Source organism: Rhinopithecus roxellana, chromosome 5 (assembly GCF_007565055.1).
Source record: "Rhinopithecus roxellana isolate Shanxi Qingling chromosome 5, ASM756505v1, whole genome shotgun sequence".
Taxonomy (NCBI): domain Eukaryota; kingdom Metazoa; phylum Chordata; class Mammalia; order Primates; family Cercopithecidae; genus Rhinopithecus; species Rhinopithecus roxellana.
Window position 1 is genome coordinate 169,563,007 of NC_044553.1, and position 25,708 is coordinate 169,588,714.

General features: G+C 37.8%; 2 protein-coding genes across 6 annotated transcripts in view; both read right to left on the reverse strand.

The window, feature by feature from the left end:
* The window catches only part of GLCE (glucuronic acid epimerase), a 124,113-nt gene that overhangs the window by 9,781 nt on the left and 88,624 nt on the right, over positions 1–25,708 (reverse strand). For 3 of the 5 annotated variants that reach the window (XM_030930589.1, XM_010363643.2, XM_030930588.1), the window contains 2 exons: positions 7,280–7,878; positions 1,821–2,066 (listed from right to left, as the gene is read on the reverse strand). In XM_030930589.1, coding sequence (XP_030786449.1) covers positions 1,821–2,066; positions 7,280–7,865 — 832 coding nt within the window. In that variant the 5' untranslated portion in view covers positions 7,866–7,878. Of the gene's footprint in view, positions 1–1,820; positions 2,067–7,279; positions 7,879–14,966; positions 14,995–25,708 lie in introns of those variants that run through there. The other 2 variants (XM_030930590.1, XM_030930591.1) reach the window with 2 other exon arrangements.
* On the reverse strand, positions 993–1,499 carry LOC115897514 (40S ribosomal protein S12). Its single transcript, XM_030930592.1, has one exon. The coding sequence runs from the start codon at positions 1,414–1,416 to the stop codon at positions 1,018–1,020; it is 399 nt and encodes a 132-aa protein (XP_030786452.1). The 5' UTR covers positions 1,417–1,499; the 3' UTR covers positions 993–1,017.

Below are 25,708 nucleotides of genomic sequence, written 5' to 3' on the forward strand. Positions count from 1 at the left end.
CAAAAGACTGTCCTAGAAAACCTTCTAAACACTCAAGGAGACCAAGGTGAGGGCTGCTGATTCCACCCTAATCCAGACAACCATTATTAACTGGTGCAAAAATAAGTTTCTTGAGTGCACCCAAAAGTTCTTTTGCATAGTCTAATCATTTCCTGTTGCAATAACCTCTTAGGTATCACAACCTAAATATTCTCAAACATTCAGTTGTACTTTCTCATTCAGCCAAACCTGTTGTTTACAATAAGCAAAGATGCTCTGTGTACCAGAATATCACAAAATGCCATGGGAAAAAAGGAGTTCTAGTCACAGAACAAAAATTAAAGGTCATCTATTATTTGCACTGCATTCAGTACTGATAAATTCATTACTTAAGGCTATCTAGAATGAGTAGGTTTGTATTGTGGCTTTCAGGGTCTGTAAATTACACAGTCATCAATGAAGAAGAAGGAGAGAATATAACCTCTTCTTATAACCTTTCCTCTCTTTTCATTTACCAACAGCAAGATTGGTGGGAGGGTGGAACAAGTTCTGTACTTGACAACATTCCCCCATAGAGAATTAAGCCTGAGGTGCTAACTAAAATTATTTCATTGTCTTCTTAAGTAATGGACTCATTAATTCTCATTGATATTGATTAGTGCAGGAAAATGCATTATATTCTAATTAATGAGACTGTCTTAGTAAAAGGGGAAATGCTGCATAAAGTTAATTTGATTTCGTAAATTATTTTATTAATGAAAATGGCTTTACATGAAGTTTGAGATAATCTACTACATTAACAAATTCCAATATGGGAAACAGGCCTCTTTGGTAATGCTATATTATCCTGAAAAAATTAAAAGCTATTGGCAAAGAATAGGCAAAGGAAAGGATGGCTGTCTCCTTAAAACCATTCTATTTACTGCAAAAGTTTAAAAATTAAACTATACTGTACTGAAATATTTTTTTTTTTTTTTTTTTTTTTTTTTTTTTTTTTTTTTTTTTTTTTTTAAGAATGTGAGCCAAAGATTTATTCATTCATTTCTTGCATTTGAAGTACTCTTCGATAACATCCTTGGCCTGAGACTCCTTTCCATAGTCCTTAACTACTACACAACTGCAACCAACCACTTTACGGGGTTTCCCCTCTCTGTCAATTTTACAGAGGCCTACCCATTCTCCTAGTTTCTTGTTGTCATCAACCTTAATTAGGTTGATCTGGTGTTCAGCACAAAGGGCCTCCACCAACTTGACATACATAGGCTCATCACAGTTGGATGCAAGCACACAAAGATGGGCTTGGCGCTTGTCTAAGGCTTTGGCAGCTTCGCGAATTCCACGTGCTAGGCCATCGTGGATGAGGGCGGTCTTCAGCACCTCTTGTAAAGCAGTATTAACGTCCATTACACCTCCAGCAGCAATGCCTTCCTCGGCCATGGCGGTGGGTTACGGGTGAAGCGGAATCTTGAACGCACCCAAGCCTCCGCCTCCGCGCGACTCCGCGGCGGCAGGGAAAGAGTGTACTGAAATATTAAATGGAGGAACTTCTTTCCTATTGGATATAGACCCCTGGAGGCAGGTACACATTGTGCAGTAACCTGGACCTTACCATTCAATCTATGGCTTGGCTCTTTACATAGTATATATTCCTTTTTATAACCTTGACTTTTTAGCTATATCTTTTTTAGAGATTTCATTGGGGTGACACCATTTGTTGCTTTATATATGTAACATAAAGGGTCTGCTTATGTGTTTTTTTAAACCATATTAAAATTTTAAGGGAATACCTGGGTCCCATATACCAACATAAAATTAGCAGGCACATATGACACGTAACTTACCTGGTGCAATAAACTGTTTGACATTGGTGAATCTAGACTTATCAGCCACATTAGCCATAAAGCAGCCCTTTGGCACAGTCCAGTCATTAGGCTTGTTGTTTTTGTCTCTGTCTTCTGCTGTTTCATATACCTCTATGTGAGGAGGTTTCTCAGTTAGATTCTTGCTGTAATGACTTAACCCATACTGCGCAATCTGGATTGGATAGAAATAGCCTTGAGGTCCCCATTGTGTAGATAATGGCACACCTATAAAATAGAGAAACAAAGTGAATAATCATATCAAGACATTTACAAGCCTATTCCTAATACCACTCCTCACTGATTTACTTCTGGGGAATCTTACAGGGTTATCAGGAAGTTGTGGGCTTCCTCATAATACTGCTCTCATACTGACCAGATCTAGTACCAAATTAACCGATGTGAAAAACAAAAATTAAGTATTCTTTCACTCTCATTCATTATTTGTTAACAAATAGTGCAACACTATAAATTACCTTTTAAGGACTGGTTTTTTATGTGTGTTACTCTTGCTCATGGCTACAGATGTCACGTTTCATAATCCTGTTTCATACATTCAAATTCTGCACAATTTAGATGCATATAGTTAATGTCACCACAGTTCTATTTTCAATATTAATCCTGAAAATTTCTTAAACATTTATACTTATCAAGTTACTACACACTCATCTTTCCCTCCAATGTCAAAGTGTGGTCTACTAATTAGGTATGTCATCTGATGGTTAATGTATTTGCTTAAAAAGCCAGTTGTGGCTGGGCACCGTAGCTCACGCCTGTAATCCTAGCACTTTGGGAGGCTGAGGTGGGTGGATTGCCTGAGCTCAGGAGTTTGAGACCAGCCTGGGCAACACGGTGAAACCCCATCTCTACTAAAATACAAAAAGTTAGCTGGGAGTGGTGGCAGGCACCTGTAATCCCAGCTACTTGGGAGGCTGAGACAGGAGAATCGCTTGAACCCAGGACTCGGGGGTTGCAGTGAGCCAAGGTGGCACCACTGCACTCCAGCCTGGATGATGGAGCAAGACTCTGTCTCCAAACAAACAAAAAAAAAGCCAGCGGTGACTTGGCAATTTAAAATATAAACAGCTTGAAATTCTTTTTCATATCTTTCCTGTTAAAATGTAATTCTTAAGAAGTGTTTTTTAAAACATGAATTTCGTTTGTATATTTCACCACAGATTCTTGAAATAATTCATTAATGGATTACCTTTTGTAAAGTTCTAAGCACAACTTTTAAATGTTTGGTATTAGTGTTTATCTTAGTAATTTCTTTTTTCTTCTTTTTTGAGATGGAGTCTCGCTCTGTCGCCCAGGCTGGAGTGCAGTGGCCGGATCTCAGCTCACTGCAAGCTCCGCCTCCTGCGTTTACGCCATTCTCCTGCCTCAGCCTCCCGAGTAGCTGGGACTACAGGCGCCCGCCACCTCGCCTGGCTAGTTTTTTGTAATTTTTAGTAGAGACGGGGTTTCACCGTGTTAGCCAGGATGGTCTCAATCTCCTGACCTCATGATCCACCCACCTCGGCCTCCCAAAGTGCTGGGATTACAGGCTTGAGCCACCGCACCCGGCCATATCTTAGTAATTTCTTACATAGGAGCTACAAATCCTACATTTATATAATATTGTATTGCTGAATCACATATGTATTGAGAGATAAACTACTATCTGTAGTTCTAAAATTAATAAGAATCTGATGAGCACAGCAGAGACTGGGAATCTACAAAATTTTATGTGTTTTTTTGTAGATTCAAAACAATGTTCACAGAATTAGGTAGGCTACAGATAAGCTTTTTAACATTTGTATCTTTCCTCCAAGAGGGGGATCCCCTCTGTAATTCAAATAAAAGGTAGTTTATACAACCTCATTAAAGATGACTAGTGACTACAATAATGTGCAACTAGCACAAGAACTGAGACTGATCAATGAAACCAAACAGCAGCCCAGAAACTCATTCTAGTACTCCTAAATTTGGTGTAATGACGAATATTCCATCAAAATCAGTGGGAAAAGAGATGATTCAATACATATTGGGGAAAAACGTTTAAAATTAGGCTGTGACTGCACCATTTGCCAAAATATAAATCAATTTAGCAGAACTAAAGAAGTTAAATGTAAAAAAATGAAACCATAAAACTGTCAGAAAAATTAAGTGAAAAGCTGATCATAATGTGGTATGGCAAGTGCCTTTCTAAGCATAAAACGAAGAGGCAAAGATCCAAAAAAACTCCGTAAGTTCAATAAATGGAACTAAAAACTTCTAAAACCAACAAATCATATGTAAAATGAAAAGACAACCAAATTGAAGAAATATCTTTAACAAATATGAGTATTGCTACCCTTACTACATAAGTTCACACAAATACATTTTTTAAAAACTCCACTTATCACATTAGAAAAAGGGGTAAAGAACATGAAAATACGGCAAAAAGCATAAGAAAAAGATATCTGACCTCACTAGTTGTTAAAGAGAGAAAATTATAATATCCCTTTGTAACCAACAGACAAAAAAACAATGTTCCATGATGGCAAGAGTTGGGTGAAAATGGCACCCTCATACTCTGCTACTGGAAGCAGGAGCAATTCCACCTTTCTGGAAAACGACTGGCAAAACAGTACAAAGGTTTGGCAGGTTATTTGACATTGCAGTTAATTATATTCTCAGAATAGGAATACACTACAATGAGAATAAAATTAAAATAGCAAATAAAAATTAACAATGAAAATCTGCAACATTTATAATAGCAAAGAAATGGAAATGTAGTTACCCTTTGTGCTACCAAATACCAGATTTCATTCACTTGATCTTAATTTATTATATATTTAAAAATAACTAAAAGAATATTACTGGATTGTTTGTAACACAAAGAAAGGATAAATGTTTGAGGTGATGGATATGCCATTAACCCTGATGTGATTATTATACATTGCATGCCTGTATAAAAATATCTAATATACCCCATAAATACATACACCTACTATGTACCCACAAAAATTAAAAATAAAACATTAATTAAAAAACATAAGGGCCGGGCGTGGTGGCTCATGCCTGTAATCCCAGCACTTTGGGAGGCCGAGGCAGGCGGATCACGAGGTCAGGAGATTGAGACCATCCTGGCTAACACGGTGAAACCCCGTCTCTACTAAAAATACAAAAAATTAGCTGGGCATGGTAGCAGGCGCCTGTAGTCCCTAGCTACTTGGGAGGCTGAGGCAGGAGAACGGCGGGAATCCAGGAGGCGGAGCTTGCAGTGAGCCGAGATCGTGCCACTGCATTCCAGCCTGGGCAAAAGAGCGAGACTCCGTCTCAAAAAAAAAAAACCATAAAAAACCTGGGAATGACCTAAGTGTACAACTAAAAAGCAGGGTCTCATACATTACATATATCATGGCATGTCTTTACTACAAATACTAGTTATTAAAATGTTCAATAAATATTCAGTGAGGGGAAATAGTCATAACATGTTAAGTAGAAAATACCAGAATAAAAACTGACCATACAGTATGATCTGAATCTTTTTTTAAAGATGCATTTCTAGTATGCAGCCATAAAAAAGAAAGAAATCACGTTCTTTGCAGAAATATGGACGGAGCTAGGGGCCATTATCCTTAGCAAACCAACGCAGGAACAGAAAACTAAATACTGTGTGGTTCTCACTTCTAAGTGGGAGCTAAATGATGAAAACACATGGACACATAGAGGGGAACAACACGCACTGGGGCCTACTGGAGGGTGGAGGGTAAGTGGCAGATGAGGATCAGAAAAATAACTGATGGGTTCTAGGCTTAATACCTAGGTGACAAAATAATCTGTAAAACAAATCTCCATGACATGAGGTTACCTATGTAACAAAGCTGCACATGTGCCCCTGAACTTAAAAGTTAAAAACAAAACAAAATAAAATAAAAAATATATTTCTACAACAACAAAAAGATTGGGGGAAAAAGTCAAAATATTAATGGTGGTTATGGGTACTTTTTACTTTTTTATTTTAGAATTTAGGCACCTATTAATTTTATGCGTTTAAAAAATTGCCGAAGAAAAGGTTTGACTCTGAGTATCTTTGAAATCTCTATTACTGTCCTGAATCACTGTACTGTAAATATCATTATGATTATGCTAAAATATATGTCTAAGTACAAAGCCCTCCAGAGAAAATACAAAAATAATAATAATTATATTGAGGTGGTAAGAATATAGGTGAATCTGGTCGCTTCTTTCTTCTAAACATTTGGTAAGGATATTGGCCAGGCACAGTGCCTCATGTCTGTAATTCCAGCACTTTGGGAGCCTAAGGCGGGAGGACTGCTTGAGTCCAGGAATTTGAGATAAGCCTGAACAACACAGTGAGACACTGTCTTTACAAAAAATAAATTAAAAAGAATTAGCTGGGCATGGTGGAGCCTGGGAGATCGAGACTGCAGTGAGCCATGACAGTGTCACTGCACTCCAGGCCCGGGTGACAGAGTGAGATTCTGTCTCAAAAGAAGAGAAAAAGATTATAAAAAATTATATAAGTAGTAAAAACAAGGAAAAAACTCCTGCATCAGATATGTAAATTCCAATTTCCAACTTGATGAATAAACACACCATTAACTTCACCGACATGGGTGGGCTATAATCTTTTGGTCTGTAGGAGTCTGAAAACATCCACATGGTCACCAAGTGAGCACAAACTTCTTTTCAGAGCAAAAAAATATATATTAAGTTAGTTAAAAGCTTACTTCAATACAGATTTTAAAATATTAAGATCTTAAAATCACTTTATAACAAAATGAGGAAAGTAAATCCCAAACCAAGAAATCTCAAAACATATTAAGCCCTTTCCTCTGTTTAAGTGATATACTTTAAAGTCAAATTCAATTTGGGTTTCTGGTTTGAAAAGCAAATTCCAAAGCATATTAATTGTATCCACAAGGAACTCTTACTGCCCCAGGTTTTAAAGACAATGAAAAACAGTATGTAATAGACTAGGAGTTCAGTATAAGCCCAGAGAAAAAGCATCTACGTATTGTCTTGTTCTGAAGACTTGAAACCTCCTTCCAGAGATGACACCTGACTAATTAGGTAACCAGACTGCACTGGTACATTGATGGGTCCACTGGATGGTCTCCTTTTCCCATCTCTCATAGGATTCTAGCTATATATTTTAATGCAAAATTCTGGAGAAGCAGTGCCTTTACCTTACTGGTGAGAATTTTAGATTCAGAGTTAGGTTAATAAAATAATTCTATTTGCCCAGGTATGGTCTTATGGCAGCCCTTAAGTCATAGTATCTAGAAAGCTGCCCTAGGTTCAGACTTAACCTGTTCCTCCCTGCTAAATTAGAGTGATGAAAGGTCTTTTGACAGTAAGCTATGTACTTGATGTATAGTTAACAACATTTTCTTATTCTTCAACACAGTCATGCTTGAAAAATGCAAGTGAAGCAGACAGATACCAACCTTCAACCCCACTTATGCACTTGACTCTGTCTCGGACTTCCACATTGTAGCCTTCAAAAGACATAAACACACCATCGGGGTGATAGGGGGCTCTCTGTGCATAGACTTTGGAATAGCTATGAGAGAATTCAAACCGATCATAGCCATCATACTGAACCACCTTTCCATACACATCAAAATATTTCTCAACCCAAGTGAATGGAAGAAAGACTTCGTTCCCCTCTCGTCTCCCTTTAATTGTGTGTTCATCATTTATGAGACAGTCAATTTCTTCATATTTGAGCCCTAACACCTTACTTCCCACATTGCTATTGAAGCCCCCAACAACAGGGGGAGCTTTCTGCTGTTCCTGAGGGAATGCTTCCTCAGACTGTTGTTTGGCCACGTGGTTCATATAGTTGTTACTCTCAGATGCTGCTGCTCTTTTTTCTAATCCATCCACTCTGAAGCCACTACTCAAACGCCGTGGAAACTGGATTGCTTTGTCACTGGAACACTTATTCCACAAAAGTACTGTGACCAAAGTGAAGAGTGCGCAGATAATAATCAAAGTCTTATAGTTGACCCGAGCTGCCAAGCAACGCATATTCAGACCATACCTATGGAAGGCAAGAAGAAAAAAAATCATGTAAAGATGTACTACCAGCATTTCAAAGGATAAAGCTGTCTTTGTTTTTTTTTTTTTTTTTTAATGTTGAAACAACTGTATTAGGACCATTTTGGATCAGATTTAAAATTGCAAACTGAAACTTCTCAGCACAAAAAAAAGGTAAGAGGTGTTTCCTCCTTTTGGTGAAATCCTTAGAATAGCTATGCTTCTAAGTCCTTAGAATAGCATAAGCTTCTAAAGCAGAGATGTTCAAACTTTCTTAGTTTGTGGCTCCCTTGGTATCTCAGTAATTTTTCACAATGCCCCCTAGGCCAAAAGCAATACCTAATACAGTTTGAATATCCTGTACCCAAAATGCTTGGGACCAGAGGGTTTTGGATTTTGGATTTTTCTCAGATTTGGGAATATCTGCATTACACTTAACAGTTCAGCACCCCAGATCTAAAATCTGAAACGCTTCACTGAGTATTTCTTTAAAACATCACATTGATGCTCAAAAAGTTTTTGATTTTGAACCATTTTGTATTTTGGATTTCTGAACTTGGGATGCTCAACATGTAGTTTCATTTATTAAATAGTTAGGGCCAAATAACTACTTATATACAAGTATTTATGTCCTAACACCTTAGTAGCTGTTTGAAAAAACATAGTAGACCTTTTCAAGGTAAACACCAACATCCATGTTGCTAAATCCAACAATGAATTTTTAGTGTTCATCCTACCTGACCTCCTAACAGCATAAAATAGTCAATGGCTCTTTCCTTCTTGAAACATTTTCTTCCCATGCTTCTAGGGCACCATTCTCTTTTGGTTCTCCTAAAATCCCACTGGCTATTCTTCTCTTCTTTGAGTCTTCCTTTTCATCTCCCTAATTGTTAAATGTTAGAGTACCTTAGGGTCCCAGTCTTTTGACTTCTTTATCTCTGTTCAGTCTATTCACTTTGATCTCACCCAACCTCATGCCTTTAAATACAAGGCTGACTGGATATCCTCAAATTATCTCACCAGGCCATGCCTTTCTTCAGAGCTGCAGATACATATATGCAAATACATCTATCTTTATTTGGAGGTCAAATAAATTTCTGAAATAACATCCAAAACTTAACTTCCAATCTTTTCCTCAATCTGTTCCTCCCTTCCTACTGCTCAGACTAAAAATCTTGACCCTTTCTTATTCACTCAATATACCGTAAGTCAGGAAATTCTCTTGGCTTTACCTTCGAATTATACCCAGAATCTGACATCTTTTCACCAACTACATTGTTACTACCATGTCAGAACCACTGTCATCTTTCACCTGGAACACAGCAGTGATATTCAAACTGGTCTCTCCTTCTACCCTTACCCTACTACTCCACCCTTAAATCTGTTCTCAACACAGCAGTCAGGATGATGCTCTTAAATTTAAGTCAGATCATGTCATTCCAGTCCTGATGGGAGGAAAATGTGATGCTGTTGCTTCTTCTGGCCATATGGTGTATGAGCCAGTTGTGATTGCAATGCAAGTAGTCCTGGGTTACTTTTTACTGGGATGAATGGGAAATATGGGAAATTATGGATAGTTATATGTATAAGGTATGATACATTTCAGCCTGCTGAGAGTAAAGGGAGTAGTTTACTACCGTTTGCCACAGTAGCTCTGTAATTTATTGTATGGTGTGAATCAACAACTAATTTTATTGTTTTGAATCCCCCCTTCTCATTTTCCCCTCAACCCTTTTAGCAGCAATGATGTATTAAAAACAAATCAAATGCTAAATTTCTGTTTCTCAAGAAGTTGATGGTGAATATGTAATTCATTCATTTCTTTTACTTCAAATGGAAGGCAACCTTTGCACCCTTCAGTGTCTGAAAACAAGTGTATTCTGCTCTCACCCTTGATTAATAGTGTGGCAGGTTGTAGAATCCATGGGTGCATATTATTTTCTCTATATATGTTGTAGGCAATACTTTACTGTCTTAAATCATTAAGAGTCATTCATAAGGGGTTTGATTTGGTCTCTTACTTGTTACTATGCATGTGATTTCTTTCTGGATCTTTGTTTATCCTGGAATTCTGCAGTTTTGAGATGTGTTACTGTACCATGTTTGATTCTCTATTTCAGCGCTTGGTGTGCCCTTTCAATGTAGAAACTTGTGTCCTCCTATTCTTGTTTATTGGATATAGTATCTTCTTAGATCTCTGAATATATTAGATGATTTATTCTTCTTTTTTAAAAATAAAGTTCTTTCTTATTAGTTTTACTTTTTCCACTGGCCATTTTTCTGGTTATTTAGTATTTCACGCCATTAGTTTTTCCCACCATGCCTGGTGATCTTCGGTTACTCATTCACATTTAAGAGAGAATGACTCATTAGCCAACATAGATTTCCTGTGTTATTTTGAAGATAGTCTGATTTTGGCTAGATTGTTCCCCTGGAGGGGATAAAAAGAGGGAGCTCTGTGTGGGCTGGACATAAGCTGACTGGCAGTGTTCCCATAGGGTGAGTGGGTGGGGAGCCAGCAGACCTTTCAAATGCCAGAAAGAAGATGGTGTTTTCTCTTTTGCTACACGAACACAGCACACACTTTAGAAGCCTTCATCTTTCTCATGCTCTCTAAAGAAAATCTGCCTCGTGTTTGCCTGGGATTCTTGCCAGCTATCTGTATTCAAGTGTAGGGGTGAAAGAGGTATGAGGAGGGGAGAAGAAGGTATAGTTGGGCCTACTGGTACTCAATTAGAGATCCGGAAATCTGTTCAACTATTATTCTTGGGTAGTCCTCCAATTTACTGTTACTGGCTTCTTCATTTCTCATTTTTAGACATTTTATTTTGGTGGGGCATCAGAAGGGAAAGGAGGTGAATACAGATTTTAAGAACTGGAAACCAATAATACATTTTTAACCCTATTAACTGAGAATAATTCATTTCATCATCTGCATTATTACTATGAGAAACCAAAGTGTGTAACAAGCAAAACTTTAGAAGTCATATAAATTGAGAATTTCCTTATATTGTAGTGGGGGCAAACTGATAACACTAAATGGTGTTTTGTTTTGTTTTTTTAAATCCTTTATTAAAAACACTTATATGTCAACAGCTGACTACTCTGTCACCTATGCCTTACATTTTGACCAATTAATATAGAAATATAAAGCTTTTTATCCTATCTTTGAGAAGTGCCCTTCCTCTACTACTCGAATGCTTGTAACCCTGCTTATGGAACAAGGCTACTGATATAGTTTGGGTATTTGTCCCCAACCAAATCTCATGTTGAAATGTAATCTCCAGTCTTGGAGGTGGGATCTGCGGGGAGGTGTTTGGATCATGGGGGTGCATCCCTCTTGAATGGCTTAGTGCCATCCCCTTGGTGATGAATGAGTTTGTGTGAGATCTGGTTGCTTAAAAGTATGTGGCACCTTGCCACACTCCCTTGGCTCCTGCCCTGGCCATGTGACCTGCCTGCTCCTGCTTTGCCTTCTGCCACGAGTAAAAGCTCCCTGAGGCCTCCCCAGAAGCTGAGTGGGTGCTGGCACCATGTTTGTATAGCCTGCAGAATTGTGAGCCAATTAAACCTCTTTTTTTTTTTTTTTAAATAAATTACCCAATCTCAGGTATTCCTTTATAGCAATACAAGAACAGACTAACACAGCTACCAATATGATGAAGCACATGATGGGAAAGTAAAGAAAAATCAAATTTAAAAACTTCCAATAATCCTTATGTCCAGGTTTTATTGTCTGATGCCATTTGTTACTAAAGACAATCAGGGCTTCTTAAAGAAATGAGTAATTCCAAGCCTAGGGATGGGACACCTTGCCGCACCAGAAAACGAACTTTCAACTACCAATGAGATAAAAATCAAGGGTGTCAAAAAAGCAGAAGGAGAAAGATAAAATAAAATTAGAAAATTATTGCTAATTGCTAAAACTGAGAGTGATAGATATATTGGAAGTTCAGTATACCACTCCCTATATACTTTTGTGTTTAAACATTTCCATAAATATGTAACATCATGGAAAAAAGACACAGGAATCGGTCTAAAAGGTCCTCTTCCCTATTAGTCAAATGTGTAAGAATTATGACTGAAGTAGACTGAAATGCAATGACGCAATAAAAATCCATGAATCTGCAATAATATTTAAAAGAAGAAAGCCAGCAAAAAACTTAGTCTTCTGAGCTGATAAATATTGGCAACTGAGTGAAAAAAATTATTTACTTGTCTTTGCAGGAGCAACCATATTTCAGAACAAATCAATAATCCCAGTAAATAAAATACTCTATTGTACAAAAGGCTATCCAATAAGAAGAAGTAAATTTTTTAAAAAAAATCAGAAAATTAGCATTATGTAATCCCTCATGAAATTACAGATTCAGGCAAGTGTTAAAAGCAGGTATATGTTTGCCATGACCTAGAGATTCACACTGTGCAAAGTAATACCAAATACATTATTTTCTAGTTGAAAGAAGAAAAATATTAAACTTGACAGTGAAAGGATCAGATAGTCATACCCTAATTCAGTGGTCAACTTCAGTCTCCTTAATTGTGACCCATTCAGAAGCTTTCTCCTGATAAGTCATAATAAGAAATATATCACTTACCACATATTCCAGCCCAAATGTTTCACTTGGATCTCTCAGGACATAAAATTTAATCTCTGGTTAACAGGAAATACAAGGGATAGAGGAACAAGTTAAAGGAGGAAGCAACCAGACACATCTGGAAGGTGAGACATCCTGCAGGACAGTTGGTCCTGTCTCCGAAATTCAATTAGTGGTATAAAAAGAAAAAAGTTTTTTTTTTTTTTTTTTTAAGAGACTTAGGGACATAACAACCAGATGTGAAACTTGGCCCTACACTGGGAAATTCAACAATGGACTTGATAAAATGGAAAGATACTGAAATGAAGATTGTAAACTGAAAAGAACAGGTTACAAAACAGCACATTTAGTATGATCTTATTTTAAGTAAACAATGCATATATAGGTCCTTATTTTCTAATTTTCCATGATCACCCTTACTGTTTGTTTTTTTTTTTTTTTAACTAAAAAAATGGCACGTGCTTGCAGTCCCAGCTACTTGGGACTGGGGTAGGAGGATCACTTGAGCCCAGGAGTTCTGGACTATTGGGTGCTATGGCGATCGGGTGTCCACATTAAGTTTGGCATTAGTTTGATGACCTCCTGGGAGTAGAGGACCACCAAGTTGCCTAAGGAGGATGAATCAGCCCAGGCAGGAAATGGAGTGTAATGATCAGTTGTGGAATTGTGCCTGTGAACAGCCAGTGTATTCCAGCCTGGGCAACACAGCGAGATCCTGTCTCTTAAAAAAATAATGAAAAACTAAGAAGGGCAAGGTCAACTTTGTTAAAATATTGAAAGAAAAAAATGTAAGTCAGTTAAAAAATTTGTAGAAAACTTTAGCTTTCGAATGGGCACGGGCTTTTTTCAGGGGGGCGGGGATAATAAGGGAGAAAGGAAGATGAAGAGAAGGAAATCTCTGAGTGTTGATATACAGTATTAACTAAAAAATAGGCTCATCTAAAGAGAAACTCAGTAATTTCATTATCATGTTGCCAAATTATAGAAAACTGACACAGATACTCTGAGATTTCAAGAAGTAGACTGCACTGACATTGTGCTAGGTATAAATGGTGGTAACTTTGAGTGGTGAAACGCTCCTACTTATTTTGAAGCTTTTGCCACATCTACAAAATAGATCGATGTTTTAGGTAAAATAAACAAATGAAAAACTCATAAATAAAAAAAATCTTGAAACCTCACCTACTGCTGACCCTAAAGATTTATTTCATTAGAAATAGAATCCAATAAAAATCGGGTCTTATAATGCTGAGGATCTAAAACAGAAAATATCATGCAGTAAGCATCGTAAAGAAACTGTGGAAAAACTTCTTTGTAGAAATAGTTAAAAATCAGGGAAAGTAAAATGTAACTTTTAGGGTTTTTTCTGGAAAGCAAATTGTTCTATTCTAAAGCCATTTGCAACTCAAAGACCTTTTCTGTGATACTTTACTTTTCAGATTTATTTTCCTAGTTACTTCAAATAACTATTAGAGTAATTCACTGAGTATCAGGAACTATGGATCTCATCATGAGCTTTCAAAATATGAAGGTTATATTTCAGTAAAGAACAACCTTTCAATGGGTTTTTAAAAAAATATTCACTTACATTGTTATTGGCTTTTTTTCTTCTGAATAATGCAAGCCCAGTTTTCCCTGCTTATTATTTCTCTTACTTACTTACGCATCTATTTATGTTTCCTATAATTCCTTGACTGAGAAGAATACTTACTCTGATTTAAAAAAATAATTTATTGATACTAAGTAGACAAAATAGTAATTGCTCAACAAATAATCAAACTCACTGACTGGTTTGATCAATATTTGTTCAGCAGCTACTATGTGGCAGGTAAGGCATTATCCATGTCTCTAAAGGACGGATTAGCAGGCATAAAAAATAACAATGCTAAGATTTAAGAACTGTAAAAAAAGTTATGCAGATTGCTATAAAACACCTTAACCTTTTAAGGTGTTAAGAAAAGTTTCCAGGTAGAATGAATTGAAGATTGACAGTTAAGCATGCGCCCAAGTCAGGGTATTTGCACTTGTCATTCCCCATGTCTAGCACTCTATTTCCCCAGATATCCATTTGGATGGCTCTCTCACTTCATTCAGGTCACCGCTTAAATGCCAGTGTATTAGAAAGGGCTTCCCTGGCCACCTTATCTAAAATACCAGTTCTTACCCCATCATTCTCTAGGTCCTTACTCAATTTTATTTTTCTTTATAGCATTTATCACCATTTGACGTATTACACATTTAAATTATTCATTCCCAATCCACTAGAATGTAACTTCCATGAGGGCTGGGGTTTTGCTTCTCCTGGTCACTGTTTTATCCCTAATACTTAGAAATGTGCCTAGCTTGGCTCATGCCTGTAATCCCAGCACTTTGGGAGGCCAAGGTGGGAGGATCACTTGACAAGGTCAGGAGTTTGAGACCAGCCTGGTCAACATGGTGAAACCCCATCTCTACTAAAAATACAAAAAAATTAGCTGGGCGTGGTGGCACTCACCTGTTTTCCCAGCTACTTGGGAGGCTGAGGCAGGAGAATTGCTTGAACCCGAGAGGCAGAGGTTACAGCGAGCTGAGATTGCCATTGCACTCCAGCCTGGGGGACAGAATGAGACTCTGTCTCGGAGGGAAAAAAAAGTGTGCCTAGCTCACAGTAGATATTCATTAAAGGTTTGCTGAATAAATGAACATTGTTAAATATTCTTTCCTCTCCGTTGCTCCTTCCTTTCCTTCCTTTCTTGAAAGGAAGCAAGCAAGCAGGCAAGCAAGAACTTGGCCAATATGATTAAAAAAAACAAAAAACAGACATTTGAACCAGACAACTTTGTTTTCTTTCCAATATTTGGGTATTTAGAAATTGTAATCCAAATAAAAATGAACATAACTGACATAACAGAATATGGATTGTGATGCTGTATATTGGCCAACTTTAAAACAGATTTACAATTTAATTACTGCTGTTAGTAATGTTCCATCTGTTTACTGCTTAATAGACCAAGATTTAAATTATACAGTCAAATGGTTAAACATCCAGTGATAGATGTAACTCAAAGGAGAACTGCCTAATATCTTTGGTTGTTAGGACCCTTCTAGTAATATAAACAAGTAGAATTCTCTGGTAGCTACTCACAATAATGCAAAACAGGAAGGAAATTTTACAAGTCCATTTTATTTTTTAGTAACAAAATTGAAATGATCTCTGATACAAGTGCTCATAATACTTCAAATAAGATTGTATTTCTAGAAAAAAATCCCAAAGAAACTGAGTAAGCAGTATATATATGGACATGCTTTATGTTACTGAATTCTCACAGTATTTCTAGTATTTTCTCATAATTATATCTGTTATGGTGATCTGTGATCAGTGATCTTCAATGTTGCTATTGTAATTGTTTTGGGGTACTATTTACTCATGTAAGATGACAAACTTTACTGATAAATGTTGTGTGCGTTCTGACTGCTCCAATGACCAGCTGTTCCCCAATTCCCTGTTTCTCACCTTCTCCTTGGGCCTTGCTATTTTCTGAGACAGAACAATATGGACATTAGGACAATTAATAACTCTACAATGACTGGTAAGTATTCAAGTGAAAGGAAGAGCCACATGTCTCTCACTTTAAAACAAAAGCTAGAAATGATTAAGCTCAATGAGGAGGGCATGTCTAAAGCCAAAATAGGTTAAAAGCTATGCCTCTTGTGCCTAACAGCCGAGTTGTGATAGCAATGGAGAAGTTCTTGATGGAAGTTAAAATTGCTGCTCTAGTGAACACATGAATGAAAAGAAAGTGAAACAGCCTTATTGCTGATACGGAGAAAATTTTGGCGGTCTTAAGGTCAAACCAGCCACAATATTCCCTTAAGCCAAAGCCTAACAATCCACAGCAAACCCCTAACCCTCTTCAATTTTACGAAGGCTGAGAGAGGTGAGGAAGCTGTAGAAGAAAAGTTGGAAGCTAGCAGAGGCTGGTTTATCAGGTATAAGGTAAAGCAGCAAGTGCTGATGTAGAAGCTACAGCAAGTTATTCAGAAGCTCTAGCTAAGTTCATTGATGAAAGCACCTACACTAAACAGATTTTCAATGTAGACAAAGCAGTCTTTTATTAGAAGATGCCATCTAGGACTTTGATAGCTAGAAAGAAGTGAATGCCTGGCTTCAAAGCACCAGCTGACTCTCATTAGGGACTAATGCAACTGGTGACTTTAAGTTGAAGCCAATGCTCCTTTATAATTCTGAAAATACTAGAGCCCTTAAGAATTATGCTAAATCTACTCTTCCTGCACTCTATAAATGCAACAACAAAGCCTGGATGACAGCACATCTGTTTACGGCATGGTTTACTGAGTATCTGAAGCCCCCTGTTGAGACCTACTGCTCAGAAAAAAGATTCCTTTCAAAATGTTACTGCCCATTGACGATGCACCTGGTCACCCAAGAGCTCTGATGGAGATGTACAAGGAGATTAATGCTGTATCCACACCTGCTAACACAACATCCATTCTGCAGCCCATAAATGAAAAAGCAATTTGACTTTCACGTCTTTTTTTTTTTTTTTTCCTGAGATAGAGTCTCACTCTATCGCCCAGGCTGGAGTGCAGTGGCATGCTCTCAGCTCACTGCAACCTCTGCCTCCCAGATTCAAGTGATTCTTCTGCCTCAGCCTCCTGAGTAGCTGGGATTAGAGGCGTGTGCCACCATGGCCGGCTAATTTTTGTATTTTTAGTAGAGACAGGGTTTCACTATGTTGGCCAGGCTGGTCTCAAACTCCTGAACTCGTGATCTGCCCACTTCGGCCTCCCAAAGTGCTGGATTACAGGCGTGAGCCACCGCACCCAGCTGACTTTCAGGTTTTAGTATTTAATAAATACATTTTGTAATGCTATAGCTGGCCATAGATGGTGATTCCTCTGATGGATCTAGGTAAAATAAACTGAAAACCTGCTGGAAAGGATCCACCACCATTCTAGATGCCATTAAAAATATTCACGACTCATGGGAGGAGGTCAAAATATCAACATGAACAGTTTGTAAGTTGATTCCCATCTTCATGGATGACTTTGAGGGGTTCAGAACTTCAGTGGAGGAAGTAACTACAGACGTGGTGAAAACAGCAAGAGAACCAGAATTAGAAGTAGAGTCTGAAGATGGGGCTGAATTGCTGCAATCTCATGGATGAACAAAGAAAGTGGTTTCTTGAGATGGAATCTATACTTGGTGAAGATGCCATGAACATTATTGAAATGACTGGCCAGGCGCGGTGGCTCACGCCTGTAATCCCAGCACTTTGGGAGGCCAAGGCGGGCAGATCACCTGAGGTAAAGAGTTCAAGAGCAGCGTGGCCAACATGGTGAAACCCTATCTCTACTAAAAATATAAACATTAGTCAGGCCTGGTGGTGGTCACCTGTAATCCCAGCTACTTGGGAGGCTGAGGCAGGAGAATTGCTTGAACCCAGGAGATGGAGGTTGCAGTGAGCCAACACGGTGTCCCCTGCACTCCAGCCTAGATGACAGAGTGAGATTCTGTCTCAAAAAACAAAAAAGAAAAATAAATGACAACAAAGGATTTAGAATATCACAAAAACTTAGTTAATAAAGCAACAGGGTTTGGGAGGATTGACTCCAATTTTGAAAGAAGTTTTATTGTGGATAAAATGCTATCAAATGGCATGGAATGATATAGATAAATCGTTCATGAAAGGAAGAGTCATTCCATGTGGCAAACTTCATCATTGTCTTATTTTAAGAAATTCCCACAGTTACCACAATCTTCAGCAACCACCACCCTGAGCATTTAGTAGCCAACAACATCAAGGCAAGACCCTCCACCAGTAAAAAGATTATGACTTGCTAAAGGCTCAGATAATCTCTAACAATTTTTAAGCAATAAAGTATTTTTAAATTAAGATATGTACTTTTTTTTTTTTTTTTTGAGACAGAGTCTAGCTCTGCCGCCCAGGCTGGAGTGCAGTGGCCGGATCTCAGCTCACTGCAAGCTCCGCCTCCTGGGTTCACGCCATTCTCCTGCCTCAGCCTCCCACGAAGCTGGGACTACAGGCGCCCGCCACATCGCCCGGCTAGTTTTTTGTATTTTTTAGTAGAGACGGGGTTTCACCGTGTTAGCCAGGATGGACTCGATCTCCTGACCTCGTGATCCGCCCGTCTCGGCCTCCCAAAGTGCTGGGATTACAGGCTTGAGCCACCGCGCCCGGTCTTTTTTTTTTTTTTTTTTTTTTTTTTTTTTGAGACGGAATCTTGCTCTGTCTCCCAGGTTGGAGTGCAGTGATGTGATCTCAACTCACTGAAACCTCTTATCTCCCGGGTTCAAGCAATTATTGTGCCTCAGCCTCCCAAGTAGCTGGGATTACAGGCGTATGCCACCACGCCTGGCTAATTTTTGCATTTTTAGTAGAGATAGGGTTTCACCATGTTGGCCAGGTTGGTCTTGAACTCCTGACCTCAAGTGATTCTCCCCACTTGGCCTCCCAAAGTGCTGGGATTACAGGCATGAGCCACTGCGCCCAGTCAGGTATGTATATTTTTTAGACATAATGCTATTCTACACTTAACATACAGTACAGAATAAACATAACTTTTATAAGTACTGGGAAACCAAAAAATGTGTTTGAGTCACTTTATTGTGATATTCACATTATGGTGGTCTGGAACTGAATCTGCAATATCTCCAATGTATTCCTATTGTAAATTATATTATTTGAATTTCATAGATGAAAAGACTAAGGCATAAGAACCTACAAAACCTACAAGAAGATTTACTAAAGGAAAAGGACAGGAACGAAGCCAAGACTAGAACTTAAATCTGATAAAAAAAAAATTTTGTGCATTCCCTACTTACAGATGATGAAACTGAGGCATTGTGATGTTCAGGAATTGTGAAATTCAGGAATTTACCTGAAGCCACATGATTATTTGATGGTTCACATATCTAGTATTAAGAATGGTATTTTAACTCCAGTTTTTCAGTCTGACTCCAAAGCCTGTGCTCTGATATGTCACAGGGTATCTTAGAACAGGTATATAAATATTGTATTTCAGAAGCTGAATACTCCCCCACTTCCCCAAAAGATTTTAACTTATAACAGGTTACTAGATGGCGAACTGAATTCAGACATTCACAGGTCTTGTTTTGGCTAAAGTTTAATTTTACCATAAATCAACAGTTCACACAGGTAAATACAATTTGAGGAAAAGCTATCTAGTTGTTATAAAAATGTATTAGCATTTCTGAGTGAAGCTACTGAAATTTTTGAAATTTCTTTAAATCTAACAGTATAATTAAATGCCATATTAATATTAGAAAGGGACAGAAATTAGAGTCATGACTGTGAATGTTATGTATATATATTCTAAGAAAGCTACCCGGTCCCCAAGTGGATTAGAATAATTAAGCTCTTGACAACAGGATTCTCACTGGCCCCACAAATCCAGCAATAGCTTACAAATGCATCATAATGCCTTATTTCTGTTAATAATTATTATGATGTTCTGGAATAGCTCGCTGAAGCAAAACTTTCCCCATGTTAATTTGAGGCTTTGAAAATATACTGGTGTCTTAAAAGCTCTAAGGTGGCAGGATATATAAGAGCAACTAACATTAGTACAAGAAATTAGGGTGCAAAAAAGAAGAATCTAAAGATAAAGCTATTTTTTGGGCTGGGCATGGTGGCTCACACCTGTCATCCCAGCACTTTGGGAGACCAAGGTGGGAGGAGTTCGAGATCAGGAGTTCGAGACCAGCCTGGGTGACACGAGACTCTGTCTTTTTTAAAAAAATTATTTTGTTCTATGACTTTTTATCAGCCATAGGGGGGAAAAAAAAAGCAACAGGTCAAGGAGAATAAAAAGCTTTAACTTTTTTTTCTACTTAGTTTAATTTCCAGCGAGAACATATGATCTTGAATACAGATTGTAATTACCCTTAGAATGAAAATCACCAGTGACACCAAAGGTCGTATTTATTTGCTTGGGTCACTCAACACAAATCGGTTTTTTTGTTTTTTTGTTTTTTTTTTGAGATGGGGGCGGTCTCATTATGTTGCCCAGGCTAGTCTTAAACTCCTGGACTCAAGTGATCCTCTCAGCCTCCCAAAGTGCTGGGATTACAGGTGTGAGCCACTGAGCTCAGTCAATAAATCGGCTTTGAAGCTGTGAAAGGAAAAAGCAAAACAAAAATAAAAAATTTCAACACTATGGAGATAAAGGAGAACCATCTAAGGAAAGTTAATTGTATTAGCCTTTAAAGATAATATATAAGGCTGGGCGCGGTGGCTCAAGCCTGTAATCCCAGCACTTTGGGAGGCCGAGACAGGCAGATCACGAGGTCAGGAGATCGAGACCATCCTGGCTAACACGGTGAAACCCCGTCTCTCCTAAAAAAAATACAAAAAAACTAGCCAGGCATGGTGGCAGGCGCCTGTAGTCCCAGCTACTTGGGAGGCTGAGGCAGGAGAATGGTGTAAACCCGGGAGGCGGAGCTTGCAGTGAGCTGAGATCCGGCCACTGTACTCCAGCCTGGGTGACAAAGGGAGACTCCCTCTCAAAAAAAAAAAAAAGATAATATATAAATAAAAATGCAAAAACAGAACTAGAAGTTGGGGAAAGACCCATTCGTGGTTATTGCGCTTTACTCATGAAAAGATCTGAGACCATCTGGTGGCTTCTATTAGCTGAGGTGTGGAAATTCATATTCTAAGCCTACTGGGCCTTCCTAACTGACATACTTTTGTAGGAAAATCTTAGTCCTACCCCTAACAGGACACCAAAGCAATTCCAACCTGCCTGCCTGCCTGCCTTTTCTTTTTCTTTCTTTCCTTCCTTTCTTCCTTTCTCTCTCTCCCCCTCCCTCCTTTCTTTCTCTTTTCTTTTCTCTTTTCTTCCTTTCTTTTCTTCCTCCCCTCCCCTTCGCTTCCTTTATTTTCTTTTTTTCTTTCTTTTTTTGAGACAGGGTCTCTCACTCTATCACCCAGGCTGGAGTACAGTGCCATGCTCATAGCTCACTGTAGCACTGTAGCTTCAATCTCTCCAGCTCAAGTGATCCTCCTGCCTCAGCCTCCTGGGCAGCTGGGACTACAGGTGCACACCATCATGCTTGGCTAATTTTTATTTTTAGTAGAGATGAAGTCTCACTATGTTTCCCAGACTGGTCTTGAACTTTGGAACTCAAGCAACACTCCCTGCCTTGGCTTCCCAAAGTGCTGGGATTACAGGCATGAACTACCACACCTAGCTCTAGTTTTCTTAACTTCAGCAACCATAAACTAGGCAGAAAGAATAATATGATAAACCTTTAAAAAATAATTTTAAGAAGTACAGATGTTGACTGGTTCCAGACCAACCACCTTTTCATACTGCTAGAAGGAAAGCTGTTTGCAAAGCACTAAATGAATGAAATAGAAAAAGAAAATCCTCATCAATTCCTACAACAGTTAATGACAATGAGCTAATGAACAGACTAAATTCAATGAATGAAGCATTTTACTTAGTATTACGATTAGTAACGATTTCTGCTCTTAAATAACTTAGAACCTTGAAGATACAAGACTTGAACATACAGAAAGCAATTGGAAAAAATCCACATTGAAAAGGTAGTAAAATAAATATAATAATTGAATTTGAAAATCAAATAAAAAGTAGTGTGGCAGGTAGTTTAGTTAGGAAAGGGAAAGATACTAGAAAGAGCTGCATGGGGGAGAACACTTTACTGAAGCCCAACATAGATGGTATATACTGGTCTCCAAGAGAATATTAACAACCATTAAGTGAGGCCCTTTTCAAACACAGGATAATGAACTTATAACTATGGATTTCCTTATCTATACTGCAAAGTACTTTTACATTCATTTCTTCATTTAATGTCTGCAACAATCCAATGAAATGGTCAGGAAAGTGAGTGCTATTTTACAACAGAAAACACTAAGGCTCAGAAATTGATAAGGCGGCACGAAGAAAATAATTTAGGTATTTTGGTTCTAAGCTTTATCAGACCAGTGATTTCCAAATTCAGATAATTAAGTCTCATCTGGACTGGGAGAAGATGTTTCAAAGTCTTCAGAAGTGATTCTGATGATTAATTTGGTCTGAGAAACAATACAACTGGCTCTAAAATTTCATGGGGCATTATAATTACCTAGAAGGTTTGTTCAAACACAGATTGCTTTTCTCAAACCCCAGTTTCTGATTTACTAAATCTAGGTAGAGACCTAAGAACCTGCTTTTCTACCAAGTTCCAGGTGAAACCTATGCTTCTGGTCAGGGGATCACACTTTGAGAACCACTGTAATATACCATATGCGTTAAGTAGGTACTATGTGCAAGTGGAAATATGTATGCTGCCCAAACTCAGAACTATCTTAGGCAACTCTGAAAATTAGGGTTATTAGCATATTGATTTTTGCAGAATAATTAGTTTGTGCTCCAGTGAGAATGACTTTAGTTAACTCTTGAATCAATTTACAAAGGAGTGATTCAAGAGTTAGCTAAGCCCTAAAGTCATGCGTGGAAAAAATGTGTAAGTTTTGGCTTTTGCCTGTATGTTGCAGAATCTCTCAGCTACAGTATGTTTTGAAATAATTCTGTTGGAAGGGTAGGTGGGTGGTATATATTTTGAAGTCTTGCAGAATTGAAAATATGTGTTGCTTCTTCATCAAACAACTTGGCTGAATAAAGAAGTTTAGGGTCCAAATTGCCTACAGAACTCTGTATACACTGCTCAACTGTTCAATGGTAAGAACAAGCCAATGTTTAATGGTAAGAACAATCAATCTAAAGCTAATCCACCTTTTCTTCCTTTGTGAACAACTTGTATGTTTTCTTGCTTTTCTCCCTTCCTGGATGCCTGATCATGATGATGATGACAATGATGATGATGATTTTAACAAGAGAAAGTACAAAGTTTCACCACAATAGACTTAGTTGTTAGGCTATTTTCATTAATTTTTCCTTGAGTTTGGCAACAAGCTTGTTTGAATTGCAGGCTCAGGTCATCTCCTCTCAGAAAAGTTTTTATCCCATAGAGTGTTTAATAATTGTTCCCATTCAATTTCTTCTGGTCTTTTCCAAAATGTCAATTATATATATTAGATCTCTGGACTCTATTCTTTATGTCAATCACCTTTTTTTTCAAATTTTCTTTTTTCATTTCTTCTCCCCCTTTTCCTCTGCATTTTGAGAGAGCTTCTCAAACTTGTAGTCTGTATCACTAATAAAATTTTCTAATCCACTCTCTGTTGCTTCTGGTGCAGTTTAATTTATATACCACATATTTAGTTTCTATTTTATTATTTCTTATTTGGATACTGCATATTTTAGTTTCCATCCTATAGGCCTTACTTATTAATATCCAACACCCTTTTAATGTATGCCTCCCTGTTAGCTGGCCCCCACTTTCATCCCAGCCTGCTGCCTTATGAACTTACTTTCTATGTTTCACTCCAAAGACTCCACAATTTTAAAAACCTACAAGCAAAAAAAAAAAAAAAAAAATGTTTTCTACAATTTTCTTGTTACAGAAGTAACCTTTTATATCAAGAGTATGTGCTTTTGCCCTGGTATTGAGTGCAACATTCCTGTATTTTTAAGGTTGCAGAATCTTATTTCAGAAGTCTGTCTCCTCACTATGTCTTATATATCAGTTACTAGAGATCTAGAGGTTTGATCAAAGTAGGGTTTGATTTTTCAGCAAGGATACTTCATGATAGAGATGTGAACTTTCATCAGGAAGTATATAATGTTCAATTGTCTCTCTTTTTATGATGTTAAGATTAATCCCTATTTTCAGCCTAATACATTATAAAGCCATTATATGACCCAAGAAAGCTCCTGAAGCCTGAGTCATGTCTGTGTTGTAGCCCAAAAAGAAGAGGCAAGCCATTATAAAGTTATCTTTAGCAGTTCACCCAATATTACTTTTAGCAATCATTGATGATTATTTCATTAAAAGTTGCAAAATGGGTGACATTCTATCAGTCTTTCTTAATGTATAGTTAAAATATTTCTATAAAGAAAATCTTCATCTTGCCAACTACTTAGTTACCCTGAGATATACACTGTGTATAGGAAGGGCAGAATTAATGATTAAATCTTTACCAATTTTCAAAATAATGAATTGGCTCCCTAGTCTCCAAAAATAATGAGCTTTTAAAAAAAGTAACATATGAACTCACAGATTTTTAACATATTTGATACGTTTCAATCTACTGCAGTTATTTCTTTTTCTTGAGATGTCAGTATTTCAGGTATGTGAACACTTCCTTTTTGGTGTTTTCAATGCTGGTACATTCTATTTAGATATATTTATAGTCATTTCAGTGGTGACTAGATGTGGGGTTAGAGGGAGTCAGATGCTTATACCACACTGCTATCTGTACCTGTGAGGAATACGTTTTGCTATTAGTAACAGACACCAGAAATAAACTATCTTATGTTCCAGCTTGGGTTAGTTTTCAGTCATATAAAATACACCTAGAAATAGGCAGGCTGGACCGTACACGCAGCTACATGCTCATCAAGGACCTAGGTGCTTTCTATCTTTCTACATTACCTTATGCCCCAAGAAAGCTACTGCGGCCTCAGCCATCATGTCTGTGTTGTATCCCAGAAAGGAAAAGAAAGGCAGAAGGGCAAAACAGCACATCTCTCAGCAGAACTAATTCACACTGAGACTGTCCTCAAGCTTCACTTTTTTCCAACATTTCATTAGCCAAATCTTAGTCACATGGCCACCTCTAGCTGCAAGGGAAGCTTCTAGGCAGCCACATGCCAAGTGGAAAAAACAGGGTTCTATTATTAAGGAGAAAACAGACCCTGGGAGGAAACCCAGTCTCTGTCATACCATCTCACCAGAAAGTTTCTCAATGTACAAATTAATCACTCTCTCCCCATGTAGCCCTTTACTATATCTCAATTATACAAATTCTTCAAGTCTGTAATTATGAATCTGTGGGTATTTTTCTCTAGACTGAATTTCTTGAAGATGCAGGGCACTTTTTATTTATATATATATTTCCCTCTATCAATGCCTATTCAGGCACTCAACTCAAATGTGCCTTATTCAGACACACTGAAGCATGTATTTGGTCACCATGTTTATATAGTTATGTATGTTCATTTTCAAACTATTCTATTGGGTTTTGTTACCTGTATGGCAACCTATTCTTCCCACAATCCAGAGCTTGTGCTGAATGAAAATCATCATCAGCACTCCATAAGTAGGTCAACCCTGCTACT

Coding starts and splice junctions, on each gene's coding strand:
- LOC115897514 (XM_030930592.1), bottom strand. CDS start 1,416: ATGGCCGAGGAAGGCATTGCTGCTGGAGGTGTAATGGACGTTAATACT.